Here is a 22,624-nt window from a genome sequence, read left to right as displayed (position 1 = left end):
ACGTCATAACGGGGTGAATCTGACTCTGGCCAATCGTAAACGATCACACAACTAATTACTATTCTTTTATTCCATAGATCAAAATTTTACAAATTAAAATCTGGACCGCACACACAAATTATCGAGAAAGAGCCTGTCTTTATAGCTGTAACCCATCACCATTGTTCACCCAAGAATCCAAGACATTAGGAAGGCTATTTCTTATATCAGAAAAACAAAACTCCAAAATATTTCACAACCAAAAATCAGCATCCAAAAACAAAACCTCAATGTCGCATTCGCGAAGTAGCAGGTGCACTCAGCACCAAGGCAGCTTTAACAACTTTAGGAGACTCCGGTGATTGCAACGTGTAGTCCGTCACCCGCGTTGTGAACGTTCCATCGGGATTCTTCTGTGCGCCGCTACGCGTTCGACCCGAAATATTCAAGTCGCCGGGGCGTGTCATGGACGAGGCTGGCGTTCGCGACGACAGAGTGACCCGCGTGGTCGTTCGATTGGTCGCCCGACTGGCCGAGCTGTTCGTACTGGCTGATGACCCGTCTGAATTGTGGGACTTGGACGTCACACAGGATTTGGCATCATCCGATCCGTTATCATCGCTGTTCTTACCGGTACCCGATCCACGCCGTTTGCCATTCAATAACGGCACCGACGATTTCCGTGTCCCATTCCCCGGCGAGATCGCTGTACTGCGCTCCAACGGCGGACTGCTGCGTTTCGGAGCCGACAACCGATCGAATACACTGATTCCCGTCGTCGGAGTCTTCACTGGGGTCGCCACACCATTTGGCACATCCTCCGAGTCGGACTTTGGCACATCACGCACGCGTCGCACCCGATCGGTCGGCCCAAACGAGGCCGCCCTGCGCGCCGACGGCGTCTCAGTATTCCGTTTACTTTCTCGCATTTCTCGGAGTGTTCGCGTCTGTTTGCGGGCGCTGTCATACGGATTCTGGTTTCGCACGCTGAGCCCGGTGGATCGCGGCGCATCGTCCAGCGAAGTGTCCGTCAGAACTTCTTCGTCAATGGACTTTCCATTGGTAGCCGGCAGACGACGCCACTTGCGTAGACGCTGCGACGCGGCGCTGCTCAGCTGCTTCCTGCCTTTCTCACTGCCGTTCAGCGTATCCGTGTCGGTTTCCTCTCCCGATCGTCCACCCATCGGTTGGACGTTCTCAGAGGAAGACGAAGCCGGTGATGCGGTGCCACTGCCCAGTGGCTCACCGGGACAGCCGGCTTTGGGATCAAACACGTGCATCTTATTGGCCAGTGTCTGCGAGGGGGCCCACGGGCGAGGCTGTTGGATCGCTTGGGTTTTCTGGTCACCACTGTCGGGATTCCATTTGCCATTGACGGCCCCACCGGGTTTAGCTGCAGTTTGACTACCGATACCCCGACCGGTACTTTCATAACCAATCGGATTTGGTTGGAACGGTTGCTGAGAGCGAACTGGAGACACGACTGGCGCAGGCTGCTCCAGTTGGGATTTGAGACCTAAAGAAATTGATATGAATAAACTGCAGTCAATTCGGCAACTGTAATCAGAAAAATCGTACTTTTCATGTCTGACATCAGTTACATGACCAATGTGACAGCAGAACACCCATAAATCGAAAAGCAGTACACTACTACACATGTGATAACTCGAAGTACATAGCTGATGTATATCACTTACCATTGGCATTTTGGCCAGCATTAGATCCCCCTGGTGCAGTGTTCTGAGCCGGAAGGTTGCCCGTACGAAAAGTCGGCGCGGACTTGATTTGTGCTAGACGCATCTGCGACCCAGAGAGCGATCCATTCATGCTTTCGTTAGCTTGTAGCCATTCCTCGATATTCTGTGGGCCACCATTCTGCACCACCACGTTCGTAGCAGAGCTTGTCGCACGCTCGCGACTATCAATGGAAGCGTCGTGAGATCGGGCCGGGCGGGAACGCAGAGAATGACGGCCTACAACCACGCGACGAATTCATTTCTTAATCATTCTCAAGAAATACTTTTTGGCCAATGCAAATCGCCGATTGTTACCGAATGAAGGAAGGAGCTCTCCCAAAAGGGGCCGAGCGGATGACCGCGCTGAAGGTGTTTCTGCTCCCTGGGTCAAATATTCCATAAGGTCGTCTTCGTCCGATGATCGGATCATTCGTCGTGCTCGCTTTTTAGCGCCGGTATCCGATGCATAACCATTGTCAAGCATGCTATCCCTTCGGAAAACTGAGCCAGACTCATTGTCACTGGTTGATCCATTGCTATCAACAAATTAACCATTAGCTGCTTAGTATAGCAGACATTAGGTAGCTGATCACGGACAAACTAATTCCAAAATTAATTTTAATCATAAAAAATCGAAAGGTCACCATACCGCTCGGACAAGTGTCTGGACATGGTATTCCAGCTCGAACGCGAACTATCGATAGCACTATCGCTCAGCTCGCCGGCAGCCTGTCGGCGCATGCGTTTTTCTTGTTCTTCTAACCGACGCGATTCCGCTTTTTCTTCCTGCACTTTTCGCTGTTCATTTTCCTAATGACAAACCACCACGTTCGTTAATTAAAGTACAAGTACGGATGTTCACAATTATGCACTATTAACCGCGAAATGCAAATAGTCTATCACGATCAACGCATTTTTTTGCGGCTCGATTTTCAAGGTCAAGTGGTTCTGGCCAAGCCAGGTAATAAAAGCTGAAAATGTCGGTCACGCGTTCGCAGCAGAGATCAACTGCGGAAAAAATGGTACACGCTCTTACCGGCACCATCATCAGATTCAGGTTAAACCACTGGTATTTACGTCCACCTGGGTGGTCTGATTGGTTCAACAAGTATGCATAATTTACCCCTTTTTGTAGCCTGGTGTCTGAATCAAGTCTGGCCCGGCGCAAAAGAAGTCAGATACCTACTATCAATATTGGGTATGCACGAAACTGATCTTGCAGTTTGTTTTTTATTCGGCAACATCCCGTGCAGAGATCAATACGCTTGCACAGATTTACACTAACTAAAATGATCAAATTTTAAAGACCGAAAAATCTCGCTGTTGATTTAATTCAGTTACGAAATCTTGTCACAAAAGCGGGCACAATCTTACCTGAACTGCTTTCCGGAACTTTTGGCAGAAGGCGTGTAAAATCTTGAAACAATCTTGCAAATTAAATGCTGTAACATCCTCGCAGAAAAATTCTGCCATCTCAACGCGAAGCCGTTCCATCTCGAGCGCACGTTCGTTAAGTTCACTCAAATCCTTCCTTGCATTCTGATTAAAACAAAAGCAATCAGTACACAGGTTAGCCGCCAGCGACAGAAAACCATATGTAGCATTACAAAAGCTAATAACAAAATTACCTCTAAAAATGGGAGCATTTTCTCCTTGACTTCTGCATCGGCAGTTTCCAGCTGTTCCGTCAGTCTTTGGCACTTCGAGCAGATAGCCCGGATGTCCATCATAAGGGTTTCGGTAGATACACTACGTAATCAAATGTAAAATACTCTTATTAACCGACATAAAGCGTTCCTAATTTCCTAATATGTTTTGATACAGCATACTCGATTGCTTGGTGCAAATGATCCATATCATCGGGAAAATTTAAGAGCAATGGATTGGTCAATGCCGCTTGCTGCGAACAAGAAAGTAATTACTTGGGCATTAAGCATGTGTCTACAGACAACACTAGTAGGGTTTACCTCCGCAATGCAGTGCATTAAATTCATAGATGGTTTATTCGAACGAAGGTCGACCAATTTCAACAAGGAGGACAGTTTGAATCCGGCTGCATTTCCAGCATATCCACCCTAGAAGAGCGCAAACCAATAGTTTTAAATCTCAATCAAAACAAATAACATGAAAATCGTACGACACTGGTGCCAATCCGTACAAATAAGTTAACAACCCGAAAATAAAACGACTACAGTGATCAACAGACAACCTCAAAAAATACCACATATATAAAATGCAAAAAAGAAAAACGATTTTAAAAATAATTTTCACGTTGAGTCTGAGACCGTTTAACGTTAACGTAACGATTCGGCATTACAACACCCTTTTCTAAACACTTCAAACTAAACTTTATTCACATGGTAAATGCACGCTTCATAAAATCTGTGCCATTTAAGAAATATGGAATCAATTAGTACAAGCAAAACATTAGAGTTTTGACCTTTCTAACTTTTAGCAAACGCTTAACCGAGTGTAACTCTCATGCGCCACTTACAGTATTGAGAAAATTGCCGGCCAGAAGCACCATATGCAGTGTTTCATGCAGCCGAGCGCTTGCCTTAATGTCCACCGCAGTTTCTATGACTAAGTCAACGCAAGATCTCAAATAATCATCAGTAGCTGGATATTCCGAGTGGAACAACATGGCCTCAATTCGCAGTTTATAACTGAAAACGTCAAAATTATCAGTTAACAATAAGTACCGCCGAAGCAAAGCTATTTAAAAAAATGTGAACAGTATTATTTACTTTGGTATTTGAACAAGTCGTAAGAGAAACTTTTCTGCCGCGCCCAATCTGGAGATGCTGCCTTCGTAGTTTCGTAGCATATCAGTTTCATCCGATTCAGGTAAGAGCCTCATTAACCCAAGCAGCTTTTCCGCACCGTTTTTGTCCTCCCATTTTCCGGTTTTTATTGCCTCGATTACTGATTCATGGGAGCTGAAAAGATAAAATTCATAAAGGTAAGCCTTCCCGTAGAAGTCATATCTACAAGTTCAGTCAACGTATACTTCAATTCTACTCTGTATATTGTGCACCATGCAAACATCCACCCACACAGACATATATTATACCTTAATACAGCAGCACGTTTTTAACATGATTATTACCGCGAAGTGAAAATCGATACAGGCTGTCCTGATTAAACAGACCGATTAATGACCCTATTAACGTACGTTCTAAATTGCTTGAGGAAGATGTTCACATTGAGACTACGCTTTGAATCCAATAAATTGATTTCGTTGGAATCCTTCCGTTTGCGCTCAATTTCCGTCGTCACATCCTTGACCTTTTCGGTCTCCGCATGCGGTGCGGCAAACAATTTCTCCATGGCGCCGAAATCAATACTGGCCGACCTGCCGGATGTGGTTTTGGTCCATAGATTATCCCGTCCCACTACCTTGTACACGGGGATCTTGTTCCAGTTAAAGGGCTTCAACCTGGTTGTCGGCTTAGGAACATTCTGCTGCGGCAGCACACTGTCGTCTTCGAGCACACTGGGCAGACTATTTTGAGCAAGCGGCGCTTTGGGCGGGGCGGGAGGAGCCTTGTGACCTTTAGTGGAATCGAATGATCCAGGAACTGGTGGGGGGGTGGCGGCGGCGGTGCACCGGCCCCCACAGGGGGCATGGCACCGCCCATCGGGGGTGGAGGCGGTGGCGGAGGGGGGGAGCGACGGCCGCGGACACCGGGGCTGTATCCGCTGCAGGAACGGGTGGATCGCTGGACGGGAGGTGCATCGACGAAGCGCTGGGGGATGTCAGATCGTGCTGACTCTTCAGCCGTTCCACTTTATTATGCAGCACATTGACATTCACCGGTGGACGCAGCAGGAGGTCGGCGTCTTCTTTGGTTTCCAGTAAGGATGCGCGGTGCACCAGCTTCTCCGCGGTGGACCACACCGTGTTGCCCAGTGGAACGTTGGGGTCCACTTGCAGCAGATGCTGGAGCAGGTTGAGAAAAGTGGCTTCCTGTGGGGTATTTGCCACCTGCAACAATCATTATTATTTATTTTTTTTATTCGAATTTCAAGCATTCTTTTTTCACTTTTTACTCAATAAATTTTGATGTTTTTAGCAGTAGTTAAAACCTTACAGCAAAGCTTTAAGGAGCACGAAAACAGAAATACGAAAAAAAAAGTTTTTTTGAATAAAAATAATTTATGAAACAATTAGTTCTAAATATTTTTGTTTAATTAAAAATTTTAAGGTGTGTAAGGCAAGTAATTCCATGTGCAACGGCAACCTGCCTGAGCAAGAACAGCATGGAACACGTCCATGACATTGGTCAGATCGAGCCCGTCGGGGCTGCTGAGATTGGCGTCGTCGGCGAATTTCTGCTCATCGAAAGTGTCCAGCTGCACGAAGAGATCGGCGTCGTCCGGATTGGCGTCACTGCGGATCTGGGCCAGTACGTCATGCACCTTCAGTGCTGCGTTACATAACGGAAGCGGAGAAAAAAAAGAAATAATGTCAACATCTGCCTCCAGTCAGACAACACACGCATGCACAACAAGCAAAATTCCAGCACAGAATTTTAACACGGTGGTCGAGCACAACACTGGAATGCCACTGACTGCAACTTACCTAAGAATTCATTGCGAATACGGATCCGCGATCGTAATGCCTCGTTGTTGCAGATGATGGCGTTGATGAGAGCGATCAACGTGGTCTTATACGCCGACGTCTTAGCCTGCCGCAGCTCATCCACCAACAACTGGAACCGCGAACCGTCGTTCTTCTCAGCCTGCAAGTGCAGCTGCATTAGACCGGATATTCGGCCATTATGCGGCGCAGAATACTGATTGTGCCACTGCCCAGCTGTGTCCATGTGTGCATATGTGAGATGCGATTATAGGCAGACAACTGCAGAAGAGCGCGCTGCGCTGACAGATGATGCGCGCTGATTTCCGCCAAACAGTTACGAATGATGATTTAATGGAGTGGGAATTATAATGCGATTTCCCTTGCAGGCACGTAATTTATCACACAACAATACACGCCGCAGAATCATTGCCTCTCAGGGATACGAAAAGGTTGCATCGATCAATAAACTGCGCATGAACACTTTAAGCGCTATCTCCCAGAAAATGATAGAACGCTGGTTATGCGAAAAAAGGATCAATATTTGCCATTTAGGCAGTTACACTGACTTACACACCATATCTAAAATAATTTCGTTTCGAAAAGTTTCGATCTCCCAATGACAAAAAAACGAGATTGCGCAAGTGCCCGGTAAGCAACGCCACCAGACTTGTCACAAACGCTGATTGGCCAACCTAACGCCTAATGATCAGCAGGGAAGCTGCATACTTCTATGCAAACTCTTTTTTCCAAGTTGCAAAAATTTAATAGCCTCCCATCAAGTAACTAAATTTTAAACGGTAAGAAGGAAAAAAAATCGTTTAATTGTGTTCTTCGAATCGATACATCGAAATTTACTGAAAAAAGGACAAACTTTCGAAAACGCCTGGTGAAAAGTAAGTTAGTCACTGGATTACAAAGCCATCTGGCGCCAAGAAAGAGTAATTAGGCTGCTTTTTGATTTGATACAGTATTTTTAAAAGCGCGCGCCTTCCAGTTGGATGGAAGAACAGACAAGAATATTTCTCGTTTTCTTGTTGTGCCGGATAAAGTGCTAAATCTGGTATGAATCACGAAGAATAGTAACATTAACGTCGCGCCGGTGAAGGCAACGTACAAAATAATTGATAGTTGGAATCTGCGCTGGAATTTTGTAACGTAATAATTAATCAGTGTACTGAAAAGCGCCCCTGAATGACAACCGGCAAAATGCATAGCGCGGTGTATTCACTCAACACAAACATAAACGCATATTTGGCAGCTCAAGCAACAAATTAGAACAAGAAATATGTAACAAATAATTGCCAACAACAGATATCCGATTAATTACCGCTCCATCGAACAGAAATAACACCTTTTATCCATCGGATGAAAGACAATCTTGAGAATATAATAGTATCGTACAAAAGCGGTTTAATACAGTCTAATACCAACAATTACACCTGCCGACAGTGTTGCTCACTGCGTGTTTCATTTCATTTACGCCGCCGTGGTTTGAGTGTGTGTGTTTGCTGTGACGATTATCAGCTACGGTGTCGTTGCACTTCGCGTGTTTTTTGGTAATCCATTAAAACTCAAATGGCCCATCTTAACGCTGATTTGCATACTTGAACATTTCAAAGTCTTGTGTAACACCCAGCTGCAGTCAATACCGGCGATGATCGGCTGGTCATAGTGCAGAAAATCATTTTCATATCTGGGCCAAAATTCGGGGGGAAAAAATGCAAACGCACTTAAAAAGTTTTCTTTTCATATGTTGTTGGGCTTGGCTTTCTAACAAATATCGTTAGCGTGTTGAGCTGCTGCAGTGTTTATGCGCGCTATTTCTTCATCGTGTATTGTTCGTGAAAACGCTGATCGACTAAGCAAACAGAATTCCCGCTGTTTTAACTCGCAGCTCCTTTTGTCACGACAGATTATTATTTATTATTGCAAAACAAACGATGGCGCTCATGCCAGAGCGCTTCCGAGTGCGGTGCAGCGCTACGATCAGCGATCAATCATCATATGTAACAATTAGGATCCGTTATCGGCGATTTAGTGGCACACGAATTGCGCTGCATCTCCAGCATAAAATTTATGTGACCACTGCTGCAGTTATTATTCTTGCGCTTTTCCCAACAAAAATAACAATCTCGAATACTTGTGCAGTAGCATCTACGCCCATATATTTAGTATTCTGACGAAATTAGTTCTGGATGCAGAATTCCGTTCAAGAAAAGGAAAATCTTCATCTTAAATACCACATGCATACACGTTTAATATGCTACAAATGTAGAAAACAAGCATGCCAAAATAAGCATGAATTTGAATGAATTATGAATTTACGCACATAATGTTTTTTCCTAATGCGAGGCGAAACAAACTGCTTGGAATACAATTAGGTTGCTCGTGGTGTTCCCAGCTGCATTGTTATCCGTACCGATATGTGTACAGAGCATTTGTAATTTAAATATTATTCACAGAAGTTCATATAAATATACTTTGTTCGTGTTATCACGGGAACCAGTTACTGTATACAATTTTTGGTTCTTGTCAGACAATTTTTCTTCTGTGCTCTAATTTAGCTTAGAAATATTTAGGAATTGCCCAGCCAAATAAGTTTATCAACCATTAAAGTAGTAGGGTCAGAGGCTCTTGTTAGCACATAATTGTAAAGCATAAAATTCCAATTCTCAAGCGCCGGCGCTTTTTTCTTAGCCGCACTATTAGTTTTTCAGTAGTTAATGATATGGGATAGTAACATAAATAAATTTTGAACGGAAATCATCTCTATTACATGTCAACAAGCGTGGGAAATGGCCACACTCCAGTGGACGCATGTACTCGTGCAGCAGCTGTTTTGTGCTGCCACCACGCAGATTCCAGATTATATATGGTGTGTACAACATTACATATAAATTCTGATCAAATGTTTTATCAACTACGATATTACAGGAACCTGAATGTGCAGTAGCCCTTGAACGAACTGCCTCATAAAACAATTTAGCTCAAATGTGGACGCCGACGCAGTCTTGAATGTATGCAAAGCGACATCTAATAAACGTTTTATCGTTTCTGTCACAGATCATCCTTTGCGTTCGTACGTTTTCTGGTCGTACTATCAATCAAACACGATTACCGCATATTTGAACGATTTTCATAACGTACTTTGTAGCGCTCAAACGTGTCCAGAACTTTTTGATATCCTTCTTGGTTATGCCCGCATAACGACGAAAGTAAATCCATAGCTTGCTTCTTTACGGCCGCATTGGAAGAATCCAGTGCTACAAAATCGCAAAATATTAAAATACAGATATTTCACAACCAAGTCGGGCAGTTCAAATAAAAATGATTCAATAAATAAACCTAGTAGTTTACATCAAATTTCTTTCCATAGTTAACTAATAGGTCGTTTCGATCAATTATCAATGCCCTGGGTAGACTGGAAAGTCCAAAAACCAAAATGCCGGTAAAGACGTTTCTACAGTGTATGGACACACAATAACATTTTAAATCTATCGGCATCGAAATAACTTATGCCGGAAGATTTTGCAATAAGGGGAATTTTTAATAATGAGCGACCATACAAAACTACATCTACATCTACATCTTATTTTCATTTGCAAAATGTTTCCATCAATTCGCGTGAAAAATATGAGCCATAGCCATAATAAAATTTGGTATAAATACGATCAATTTATCAAGTACTGAATTTCACCAACTTACTTCCTACACGTTAGCGTGATCTTTAGATCACGCTTTCCTAAGAAATTCAGTAAAATTAATAAGTATATGCCAAAAGTATTATAACGGCTGCCCTTGTAAAGTATTGTACGTGCAAAAGTATGCAAACACAATTGGGCATAACAATAGAATAGCTTTGTGTACGTAAACTGCCGAACCACGGTGATCTGGCTTGACCACTTTCGGTACTATACAGTATATTTAGCGTTTGGTCCGGTCGAGCTTAATTGCAGCTGTTAATGTTCACGACAAGAAAAAACAAATCAAGGCCAAACCGAACGAGCTTTATAATTAGAAAGAATAACCCAGTCCGAGATGCGATGCAAGGGTTGAGGCTTTCCCAAAAACTCAGTAGATCAGTGCTACAGCAACAATAATTATATTTACGTTCTGCATATTCTAATCTTTGCCGTGAGGCTTCTACATATATCAAGAAACATATATCAAGAAGAAACTACATATATCAACTACATATATCAAGAAGCTTTTACACAAATGCGCAAGAGATCGAGGTATCAAATTTCTGTACGCATTTACATCTTTGCCGTCGGGCATGAATCTAGACAAACACCGGAGTTACATTTCTCTATTCATTACGAGTATTAGCAAATTAATTATCGTTAGCCGAACAGCACAAATACAAAACCACATAATTACTTCAAGATCATTCACGGTACATGGCCATCAAAAACAACATACCCGCTGCAAACGGAAGTATCACGCTACGTGCGGCCATTGCGGCAAAATATTCGAAGTTGTGGTCTTTGGCGATTAATTAGCGATAATCATAATGCATAATAACAGGCTACGTGAATTAAAAGATGGCGCGTATGTATGGTAGAAGCAATATCATCATGGGTGTGCGAAGCACCGAGCAATATCCTTCGAACAGCGATTCTTCATGGATATAATGGCCAAGATGTCATTAAGTGAATGAAAGTAATATTTTCGTCTTGACGGAAGTTGGACATTGAGAAATCGACTGTTCAGTACAATCTGACCGGAAACTACACTGCAACAATACATGCATTATGCGCGGCAACGGCAACGCGATGTGTGCGCGATAAGCGCAACGTCTAGACAGCACACATGTGTATTGTACACTGCATCCGCCGTCGCAGCAGCAGCAGCTTCAGAGCGAGCGGATGATGGCAAGATCGTTTAATCGATGCGATTCAGGTAGATTCCTTCATGCGGCTGCCAATGTAGTTAAATGTTGCAAAGGCACGCGTAATGGCTAGTTTTATTCGCACTTTCTGATTACAAAACCTAAGTTCCATATATGCATGAGAGAGCTATCAAAACACGGACCGGCGGACGAACACGCTATAATAACGATAATAACTACGTGGTGTAAGTCGTTGTTGCAGTTTTGGATGTACAATCAAAAACACCTATAAGAGCACTAGATTTTTCTGCTGCAAAAATGCTGCAGCTGCGTATGCTGAAATTTACAGCATTCATAAAACCACAAAAAAGATCCCCGGATTATTCGGTATGTGGATTATAAGCAGCGCAATGTGAGGCGAAAACAGAATTTTTCCCAAAGCAGTAACATTTTCATAAAAAAATTATACAGTACCCGTAACTGGATAACTTTCGCTCCACAATGCAAAAAATAGGCCTGGCTTATTTTTATAAAATGGCATATTCTTACACATTTTTAACGAAACGCTACAGTAGAATAATTTGTTTTAACTAAGTAAAATGCGTAATAAAAAGTTATGTAACCAAACTGATTCTGTGAGTACTGAGTACTACAATCAAAATTAAGTATCTCCTTAATTGATGCTAAGGCTTAATGACATGCTTAATATCTTATCCTATGACATTGTATCGTCATGATATTACTAACGAAAAAAACATAATATCACTTTGTTCAGTAATATTACGGTATCGTATATCGATATTAGGAGGTACTGACCGAACTTTAAATAAGTACCTATATCTTTATTTTACGGTACACAACACAGTGCACAAAATTAGTTTAACACCCAGCATAAGCGGCTGCTGTTAGTATTTGAAGTGAAATCGACCGCAAACTGTCCCGAGCTACTTAAATAAATGGATGAAAAATTTCTGACGTTTACCTACGAGTTGCATGTATGCGAAAATTTTCTGTTCGTCTAGATCATGTTTATGTGTGACGAGTTCGTTTGGTCACACCATACTTACATAAGCTCTCAGAGAAAACAGGCTGATCATTTTTTCTCTTCCGGTTGCTGGGTTCATCACAAGCATAACTGAGGTAACAGGGCAGTTTATTTACGCTGGATTTAGTTTTTATATCCGCTCGAATCCAGAAAGTGTAGACAGTCGATAAACAGTTAATCACCCATTAAAACATTAGGATCGACTCAGAACAGAATAATAATACGTTGCATATTCCAAACAAACCGCTTCTGTACTAATTGTAAGTTAACTCCACCTAAACTAAGTGCTTACAACTGCCCAAGTTTTGCAGCAGTTCACGTCATTGGCATACTTTGTGGTCAACTGCAACTGCGGTTGAAACGATTAATTTTATAATAACGAACCAAGCCACATGTTACAGAATAATGTAGTCCGCAATATATGACAGTAACATTTCGCTGACTCGCATGTTAGGAAATAAATATTAATATAACAATGTAGTAAAATATGCCGGCAAAAAAACTTATACTCGTACGATACATGCGTGAAGCGTCCAGTGCGGACAATGTCCAGTGCAACAGCCAAGCGTTGCACAGCCTCACAAAAAATACGGGCGCATCGCAGCAGAAAGTTATTTGGGAAGTTCAAAAGATCAAGAAGTGTAATACGGGACAGAAAAGTATCGATTGATTGTGTAGATGAATTGTTTACGGTTCCTCACGCGCGGCGGAGTATGCTAATGGGAACCGGGATTGTTCGTGGCGGGTGTTGTGAGAAAATCAATACAATATGACTATACAGAGTCTTCTTGGGTTCGTTTCTGGAGCATAAGCTGGAAGACAGTGAGTCACCTCAAACCGAGACGCCTATATTTAGTAACAGCTAAGCGTGTGACTCACAATCGGAGCCACAAAATTGATATGATCATGACTGCACAATTAACAATAATAAATTTTCAAATCCGTACACCTTCGAATTTTATTGCGGATGGAAGTGATTTGCATAATTAAGTCTCGGTTTTCTTTTAGTTGCTAGAAATGCACATACATCAGTCTCTGTCGGGTTAATTAATTACTATTACATTTGGCATATTTGTCTTCTGAGCAAATGTAATTCAATAACTATGGGAATCGCTATTCCTTGCACGGTATTCGTTACGGTAAAAAAAACGAGTGTTCTTACAAAAACCATTACTGATTTTTATAAATGAAGGCATCAAATAAAAATTGCGAAGGCATAAAATATTCATTAATGAATATTTTATGCCTTCACAATTTTTTGCATTTAAATACACAGAAGCTTCGGCCATGACAATAAGTATCTGCATTTCGGTGAATTTATCGAATTCAGTCAGCTGGGAAGCAAAGTAGAGTATTGTATTACAGAGTGGACTATAAAACTGATGCTCTTACAACTATTTACAATCTTCCAGTCGTACCGTACGCATAAACTAATCAAAATACCCTATTCGAGTAGTTTTAACTGATAGAACATAATCCTTGCAAACCGCAGTAACCTTTAAAAAATTAGCACTTACAATCATCTTGAACGATATGATTGATGGAACTTGGTATCCTCAGGAAAATTAAAGGTCCATGTAATCACTTGCATGAAACAGTAGTCAGCTTCCACTATTACTTTCCAGTTGTTTTTTTAATAAGGAATATTCATCATTATAAAGGTTTACCGGTCAGTAAGTTGCCAAATAAAATAATCCCCTCTCTGGCAAATCAAAGAACATTTCACCAATGATATTACCAAATTATATGCGAGTTCCTAGCTGTTTTGGTTCAGTACCGGTAGCACGGGGAAACCTTTTACGAGTGTGAAACCGTAAATTGGTATAAAGGTCTGTTTACATCAACATCAGTGTTATAGGAGTATCAGCTGTTACGTTCAAATGTAGCAACAAATGACTTCGTCGTAAGTTGAGTTAGTGTGGTTCGTTTACTTAAATACTATCAAATATTTTGCTCAAAAGATATTCCGGAATTTTTCCTCCTTACTCATAGAGTGCAAAGTGCCATTGCAAACGAAACGCTGCTGTTATTTCATTGAGCAATGAAGGTACTTTCCAATCGAAAATTTTTTTAAAGAAGCTGAGCAATGGCATTCTATTTTCGTAATATGTACAATCGCTAACATTACAGTCACGGAAGAATGCGATGATACAATATTTTTGTACCGCAATAGTGAACACATAGTAAATGAGTATCACAGCACAAGTGCAGTATTACATCCAAATGGATCCGCCAAATTTAATACCTGGTATTTAAGCATCCTTGATGTACTCTGTATTTGTCAAAATTGTTAGAACGAAGAGTGCTTCACAGCATCCACGAAAATGACTTCGTTGGCTCGTACCTTCTACTTTCTAGAATAATGTTGTTGTTAGAAACCAACAGTGACCTTCTTCATATTGCTAATTACTGTATCTTGCTTATTGAGAATTTATGCCATATCCATAATCCATGCAGATATACTGTACATACAGATTCGACATCAGCGTCAATTTCGCAGTACTACTCTAGTATTTTGTTACATTGCTTGTCAACCCGGTCCGTTTTTAACCAAACCCTGTTTTGCAATTTCCGCGTCCCTTAAAGCTCGTTTTATTAACATGTATAGCCGATGTGCGTTTTATTTTTTATTAGCATCGTTTTTTGTTTTAGTAATAAATTTTTCAGTAGCTACTATTACTCTACCACGTTGTAATCTGTTGCAACGCTAACTGCTTTAATAAACAGGAACAGCGAAGTTAAGAGCTGGTCAGTAAAAAAACAATAACATCCGGAAGAGCGCCCACGACTGCAAATGGTCTTTGAGCTAGTTTTCTAACCTAGGGTCGTACTTGGGTCAAGTTCTTACAGAAATGTTAAGTGGACTATTTGGATGGAATTGAACCCACCATCATGGGCCCACATGTCACGAAATGTACGATTAATGCTGCGAGGTGTTACTCTTCACCTGATCTCCAACACCGTGTACGGTGTACTCACATAATACACAAACATAGTCATGCTTGACGTTTCTGCATAAAAATTTTAAAGAGTGTACCTCACTGTAAACAAAAGTCGGTTTCGGATTTTAGTAATTCTACCCATTGTACATTTTTTTCAGAAAGAATTCAGGAAGGCCAAGCGAAAAATTGTTGAACTACTGAAAAGAAGATGTTGGCAAAAAACAAACTTAACATGCTAGTGTAATACGTTAACACCCTTCACTGAAACCAGTGCAAACCACTACCATATACCGGTTTGGTCTGCGAGCGGGCTCCGCAACAAATGGAAATTGTGAAACAAGAAGATTATATATAGGATTAAACGATAACGCAGGTTATTGCAACATTCAATTTATAATCCGATTCGTCATAATCCCGATGTGACAATCAGTTTTTGAGTTCAACAGATATGATTTTCAACTTTTGCTTATTTCGGTACGGTGCTCATCGTTTAATTGCATTGAACATGTTTGGTAAAACTGAATTACTGTGCTCATCGGGATAATCCCGCAGTTCTTTAATCGAAATATCACCCTTTTTAACAGATACAGCACAAACTTAAGAGGACTTAATCAGGTTTTTACGGAGAATTTTATTTATATTGGACTATGTCTTGTCCGAAAACAGAAGCCGTCAAAACAATGATAGCCACTAAAAAACCCAAAAAAATATGTTGAAGCTTATCACGAAACAATTTTCGGTAAAGTAATAGATATTTTTTAATTGCAAACATGAAGGTTCCATAAGTAAACCTCGTAGAAATGTGAATGACGCACGCAGTAACGAAATGCCTGGATGCTTAGCATTGCCTCTAATGAGCAACACGCTCCTCGTGTTTAAAATGCAAGCAGATTAAAAATCATGTAAAACGGGCACTGACTGGAAAACACAAAAGCCATTTGCACTTGACCATGTATGTGTTCAAACCATCGTGAATTCGTGATCAACAGCACCGTGTGTGTATATTGTCTGTGAAAAACCGTTTGCGATCAATTGGTCAAGTGGTGGTGTTTTTTATAATTAATTGCCGGATTTGCAGAATGCATATTTACTTAAAAATACCCCAAAGAAAAATCTGGTACAAACGTATGCATTGCATTCGCATAAGCGCAATTATCTTTCCCTCCGGAAACAGAAATTACTTCAGGGAAAGCGAAAGCAAATTATCCGCGATGGCTATCGTTATGTCCGCCAGTGAGCGAGTCTTATCCAGATAGCGCGCTGTGACAAATTGCTGCAGTGAACACTTGCCTTTACTTTCCAACAGCACACTTCCCGTGAAAAATATGGCCATAATTTATGTCTGGCATAATTGTTCAATTTTACTGAATGTTTGATCAGCCCATAAACAGGAAATTTGCTACAAACTTATCGATTCACTTCACTACACCGGTGTGTATAGATTTGTACACAATACAGTTATACCGATTACTATACTTTGGACCAGTTAACTAGCTGGGCTCTTTACAATCACCACAGCACCTAGCGTATACCTACGCGCTATTGATTCAGAGGCACACGAGCGTCGCCACAGCGTAACAAAATGGCCATAAGTGACCGGACCACTTTAAACTCATATATCTCTTTTCCGATCGTAAATATTCTTATATTTGGCTTTTTCCTCGCCGAAGCAGATCGTAACATGGCTAACTTCTGACATGGAAAGACAAGATGTTGAGTATCAGCTGCACCATATGTGGTCTACATGTAAGCACCGCTCGAATTCCTGTCACTGGTCAAAATATTATTCACCACACCGTACAACGAGCATGGCAGTTAATCGGTCAAAAATTTTATGGCAGTGTTCCGTACTTGCTAAAAAACGGTTATCCACTTACTTAGTTGTAATAAAACTACCACCATCATGAATAACAAAAAGGAATAAGGAATCTAGCATACAAAATCATCTCGGCTGTCTGTCTGAATTTTTAAATAAGGAAAACTCGTTGAAGGGATTTAATGTAGTTTTACAAAAGAAGAAACAGCAATCGGCAATTTTGTATAAGAGCGAACCAAAATAAAAATAAGTAGCTTGGAAAAGGGACTTCATTATGAGCAAATTCTGGATGCCTTGCATTGTTGCAACATTGGGGCTTTTGTATAGCACATATCATCAAAAGTGTAGATTTTGTAGATACAAAGTATTTGCATTTGCTGTAGCTAAGCATAAGCCGGCAAATCGGTTTACAGAATCATGCACTTTATGAATATTGCACGTATCATTTTGCAGCGAAAGAAAAACGATACTTCTTGACCCGTTACAAGTAAATATTAAACCGGGATTAGTTTTTACACATGCACGACAGTGCAAATCGTTTAACATCATATCAGACTTACCAATTAAAAGTTTCTGTTGGCTTTCCACATCTTCGATAATGTAATCCAAAGTTACCGGCGATTCCATGGCTACTTTGAGACATTCCATACATTCCCTTTGAAAGTACGCATCGGATAGCTTTTGTAGTGGTTTGTCGCGGGATGTTTTCCATGTATCCATGAGAAAGTGTACACCATCCGCCTTACAGAATGCATCGATCCATTTGTCTTTGGGATTCTTACTGGCCAGTTTTTTTCTCAATGCGGTAAAAACATTTCCGTTAGTAGGTGACCGGTGTAAAGTGGCTATCACTTGATCTGGTTCTAAGGATTCAAAGAGTGCTGACGATGTTGTGGAATGAGCCGGCGTGCAGACCCCGCTAGATGCTGGCTGGGCGGAGTTAAGGAGAGTTAAACGACTGCCGCTGACACTCGAACTGATGGGCGTTAACCGTGAGGCCGCTACAACAGTACGACATATTATAAACGGTCATTTATTAAACAACCAGCTAGTTATGCCATAAGAAAGCTGAAAAGAAAACCAGATTGCGGCTTAAGCTGTACATCAGCGGCGTTATTAAAAATAAAGATGAGTTTAAGCTTAAGAGCAGCATCTTGTGGCTGGGGGCATGCTCTAAATAAAACGATGCCCTGGTGCCTAACAGTTCCAGGTACCAAAATAAGTAATGACTATGCTCGTTTAATGTATAGTATTTTCCGTTTTATAGAAACAGCAAAATATTTTAACTAAGATAACGTACATAATAGAAGTATAATACTACGTATGACAAAACATTTTAACTAAAATAAGGTACGAATCTGTAAAATAAGGTACGAATACCCTCTCTCTGGACAAACAAATTGCGATAGCTATATAAAAAGATATACATACTTTATGGAAAACTATTTTATCGTATAGAGTGCAACTATTTGGAACCACCAAAAACAATTTGGATTTAGGATTATTTTAATACGGTTAAAGACATTTGGGTAAAAATTATGTTTACACATAACAAGAGGCAAAAGGGTATTTAGAGGGTAAACTCCGTTCGTAATAGTTATCTATATCATTTCAGAAAAGGTTTTTATAAATTATAATTATTTTGAAATACCAATATTATACCTAACTCCAGCACTGCTGTTTATCTTGAAGCAAACAAAAAGCAGCAAAAATATTCGGCCAGTTTAGGTTTATACCGCTAATCCTCGTTAAGCCGCAACTTACTAATAAAAAGCACAAACCTTTATCTAATAATCCCTGCATATAAGCTTCTTTGATGTGCGGACAGGTAACAATTAAACTTAATTATCGCCACCGATATCCTCAGCCTGTACGTGATCGTGATTAAGAAAGTAAAAAAATTGCAGAGTGAATTTTCAAGATCGTGGTCAAGACATGCCAGCTACAAGCGACGACACAATTATTTGGCGCTTTCTGTTGCACACATTTGTCGGGGCTTCGTGAAAAAGCATTCGTGAGGTTCGTATCTTGCGGCATGAGTTGAAAATTTATGCTGAAAGATTCGGCAGATCCGCACAATAACCGACACGAAAATACTTCTCAGCATACCAATATAATGCCATTCACAGCGCAATTAGAACAAGTGTACGCGCGCTGCTGTATTTATGGGTATAGCGAGTATGGTATTATAAAGATGTCAGCCATTGAAGACATAAACGTTTAATACGTGATGTGCGATGAACATCGACAAAAACGCAAAAATTATTCGTCTGTTCTAAATATATGTCTACAGAAAACTAATGCAATATTATCAGCAAAACATAAAATTAAATTGCAAAAATTAATATGAACGGTCGTATTACTCGTACAGTCCATTACAAAAGTGCTACGATATTACTGTCAGAATTCGGAATTCTGCTCTGTAAAGATACAATAATACGTTGTGTTAAGGGTTGCAATAGATCATTTATAATTCTATAAGCAGCTGCTGGCTGTCGCAGAACGTAAATTAATACTACAATTTTTTTATCTTGATCACAACATAAATTAATACTTTGCCGTCTTTGCGGTATCATTTACCTGTACGAATTTGCCATTCGCGTTTGGCGGGATTCTGATCGAGTACCGGTGCATAGGATTGACGATTGTCGGCTTTTCTTTTCCAGTAGTCAAAGGCGCTTGTTCGTGCTGCCATATTTGTCTGATGGCCAGCTCTGATGGCAGATGCCTGGGTTTCCGTCAGTGAGAAGGAACTGCGAAACAAAGCGATGTAGAACCTCGTGCAGCTCAGTGCGGCTATAACGGCGGCTGCCCGCTCAACCGGTTTCAGAAACTGTGCAGCACAGTCCGGCGTTGCTTTGATGTTTCGTGCAGGAAGTCTGCGTCGTCATCTGCAATAAAACACCCAGATTAAAAATCAAACAATTCAAAAAATGATCTGATAATGTATGGTGCGTGTAATGATAAAATTAAAGATTTTACAAGAAATCAGAATCAGAGATAAGAAACTCTGTTCTTGATATAACTCATTAATATATTGCAGGCATAATATTTATATATATTTAGTTTTTAACTAAACAAACTGTTCTGGCTTTCGTCGTTTCTGATAATTATTTTTAGCAACGAGTCAACGACAAACAAAATTGTTAAGCGTCAAAATACGCTATAATAAAATGCTTTTAACCATTTATTTTGTTTTTGTCTGTACCATTTAGAAGTAGAGCAATACAGCTCAGATTGATTACTTTTAAATATTAAATTAATTTGACGAACGCACTTCCGTGCACTATCTTGACATCGAGTCGTAAAGAATAAAAACTTCATTAGTTCTTTACATTCTTTAGAATTACGACTAAAGCGAATGACTATGTTACGCTGGATCATGGTCTAAACCAAGAACTTACTATAGCTAAAATCTTAGTATTGTTATTAGTGCAAGATGTCTCCTTTCCCAAAACGGAAGTCAAAATTACCATTTTCCCGCATTTTTAAGGTAGTTCTTACAAGTCAAAACAGTTTAAGAGAAACAGTTAGTCTTTACTGTATGGTACTGGATTAATTGAGAAGACCAGTATTATGCCAACTGTTATTTAAAAACATTAATTTTTGACAAGCTGATTGCAAAACCAGCAACACGAACATTGGAATCAGGGAAAAATTCGACCATTTTGGTCCGCTCAGCTGTTACTTACTGTATTCAGTCGTATGTAGACCGATAGGCGCCTAAACCGTAAATAAAAATCTCTCCTCTTGCATCCCTGGTTTTACGTGAGGGATTCATTGCGAAACAACCCTCGGTGCCACTAAGAGTACATACGCAATTCCGGGATAATATTTACGCATGAAAGGTCACATAGGCGATTACAGGATTGCGTGTCGGTACCGACGATGGGGAAAATGTCGATATATACATCGTTACAACGCTGTCTAAATTGCGAAAGGCTAACGTGAACTAGCTCCAATTTCCGGCATGTTTATGCTAATTACATAACTAAACATAAACGGTATATTTCATCTCAGAACGTAGTCCATCACCCAGCCAAAGAGATTACTCGGTCGACATGAATGAGTGCAATTCAAAGCTGGACTAGCAAGTTAGTTATGCATAACACATAAACGAGTATTACAAGCAAAATGTTACTGTCGTAAAATGCAATAATAACAGTTCATAAACCCAACTGCATATAATTTACCACTTTACTGCTGGTGCCGTCTGCTTCTGTCTATTTTTCCATATTACATAAAATTTCAAATTTACACTACCAGTGTTTGGAATATACACGGAAAAGTGTTAGTAGAGTGTGTATAGGCACATGCAAAGCGACCACCTGCGATGACCCCGTCATAACATATAAACACCAGCTCTCTCCATTATTTGCCACGGCAATTGCCTTAATAACCTATTGTATAAATTATACATGTAGATTGTTTAGTTCTTGATCGTCTGTCGAACGTGCTAATATGTCACACCGAGCCAAGACGCTTACGTCGGCTGTCGGGACCGAATAGTAATAAATCTCATTGACCAATAGCATAATCAAACACAAAACTATGTTGTAATAAACACGTAGTGGAAAACGTACAGTACAAACTCGGTGAAATCACACCAGCATACAGCAAATCTGGCTTAAATATTGGCTTTCGGGGATTTGTGTGACGAATGGTAAACGTTTAGCAAAATATCAGCAGCTTTTTCCATGCCGATCAAATTTGTCTTCCTGGCAGACGAAAAGTATGGGTAAACTGGGCAGTATCTTTTGCTGTGGTGAGTCTGTATACATTCGGGACATTCACGGATATGCCAAAGGATAAAAGAGTATCCGCTGAATATTATGGACATACGTGATCCGCTTTACAGATTTTCAAAAGAAAAATGCAGTAGTCAACCAGTAAACCAACCAGCTTTGTATTTAAATTTTGCTTTTCTCTTGATCGTTTGAGTCATCTTCAAATTTATCATGTTTGTACAATCAGAAATTTGGAGTCACAGTATATTCGTTGCAAACTTCGGCAATCTTTCTGTATAAATGGGTTTTTTCGGTGGAATTTGCAGCTTATTTGCTAAGCGCTTTTCCTCTTAAAAATATCGAAGACCTTTTCGATCAAACTGCGCTTCAGTCATTGTCGCACAACTTCCTAAAACTTAATTTTATAAAGAAGAATGCCTGATGACTAATGAGATTTTGCCACTAATTTGCTTGCACGCTGTTATAACACAATAACTTTTTATGTTCATGCGATATTTCATGTACCACAAGGCGTACGAACACAATAAACCATTATAATTGGATATCCCAATCATCTCGTATTGAATAATTTGAGTTTGCCTAATATCCAAGTTTTGGCAACTGCCAAATTAAAAAGAGGATTTTTACACGATAATTTAAAACTGTGCGCTTTATAATTAAAAAATTGCTTATGACTATGTTTTCGATAAATTTATCTACTGTGTTGCGTTGGTGTACTAGGTTAAAGAACGTTCTGCAACACTTTCAGCTGTCTGAATAAATTCATGGCTTTATGACTCACATACCTAATTACAGCAGTTTGAATTCTCAATTTGAGCTATACAGTAAGTTGCAACTGTAAGTTGCTCCGCTTATGTTAGAAGGAAACAGCCAGCCAATGAAAACCTATGCTAGTATCGCTATGAATTACAGTAACATTGACATTTTAAACGCTCTTTTAAT

General features: G+C 40.4%; 1 protein-coding gene across 1 annotated transcript; it reads right to left on the bottom strand.

Moving 5' to 3' along the window:
• Nucleotides 1-52: 52 nt before the first annotated feature.
• LOC129589312 (inverted formin-2-like) lies at nt 53-20,905 on the bottom strand. Its single transcript, XM_055484014.1, is given in 19 exon segments — nt 53-1,495; nt 1,677-1,952; nt 2,031-2,251; nt 2,365-2,525; nt 3,090-3,254; nt 3,344-3,464; nt 3,545-3,615; nt 3,683-3,790; nt 4,210-4,381; nt 4,463-4,654; nt 4,891-5,300; nt 5,303-5,392; nt 5,395-5,703; nt 5,964-6,145; nt 6,301-6,460; nt 9,448-9,563; nt 17,495-17,935; nt 19,515-19,825; nt 20,627-20,905. Coding segments are annotated over 18 exon segments (4,539 nt in total). The 5' UTR covers nt 19,630-19,825; nt 20,627-20,905; the 3' UTR covers nt 53-266.
• Between the last annotated feature and the right edge of the window lie 1,719 nt (nt 20,906-22,624).

The sequence above is a fragment of the Paramacrobiotus metropolitanus genome, unplaced genomic scaffold (genome assembly GCF_019649055.1).
Source record: "Paramacrobiotus metropolitanus isolate TYO unplaced genomic scaffold, Prichtersi_v1.0 Parri_scaffold0000034, whole genome shotgun sequence".
Taxonomy (NCBI): Eukaryota; Metazoa; Tardigrada; class Eutardigrada; order Parachela; family Macrobiotidae; genus Paramacrobiotus; species Paramacrobiotus metropolitanus.
The sequence above is the reverse complement of the archived record's forward strand: the minus strand, read 5'-3'. Positions and strand labels throughout refer to the sequence as shown.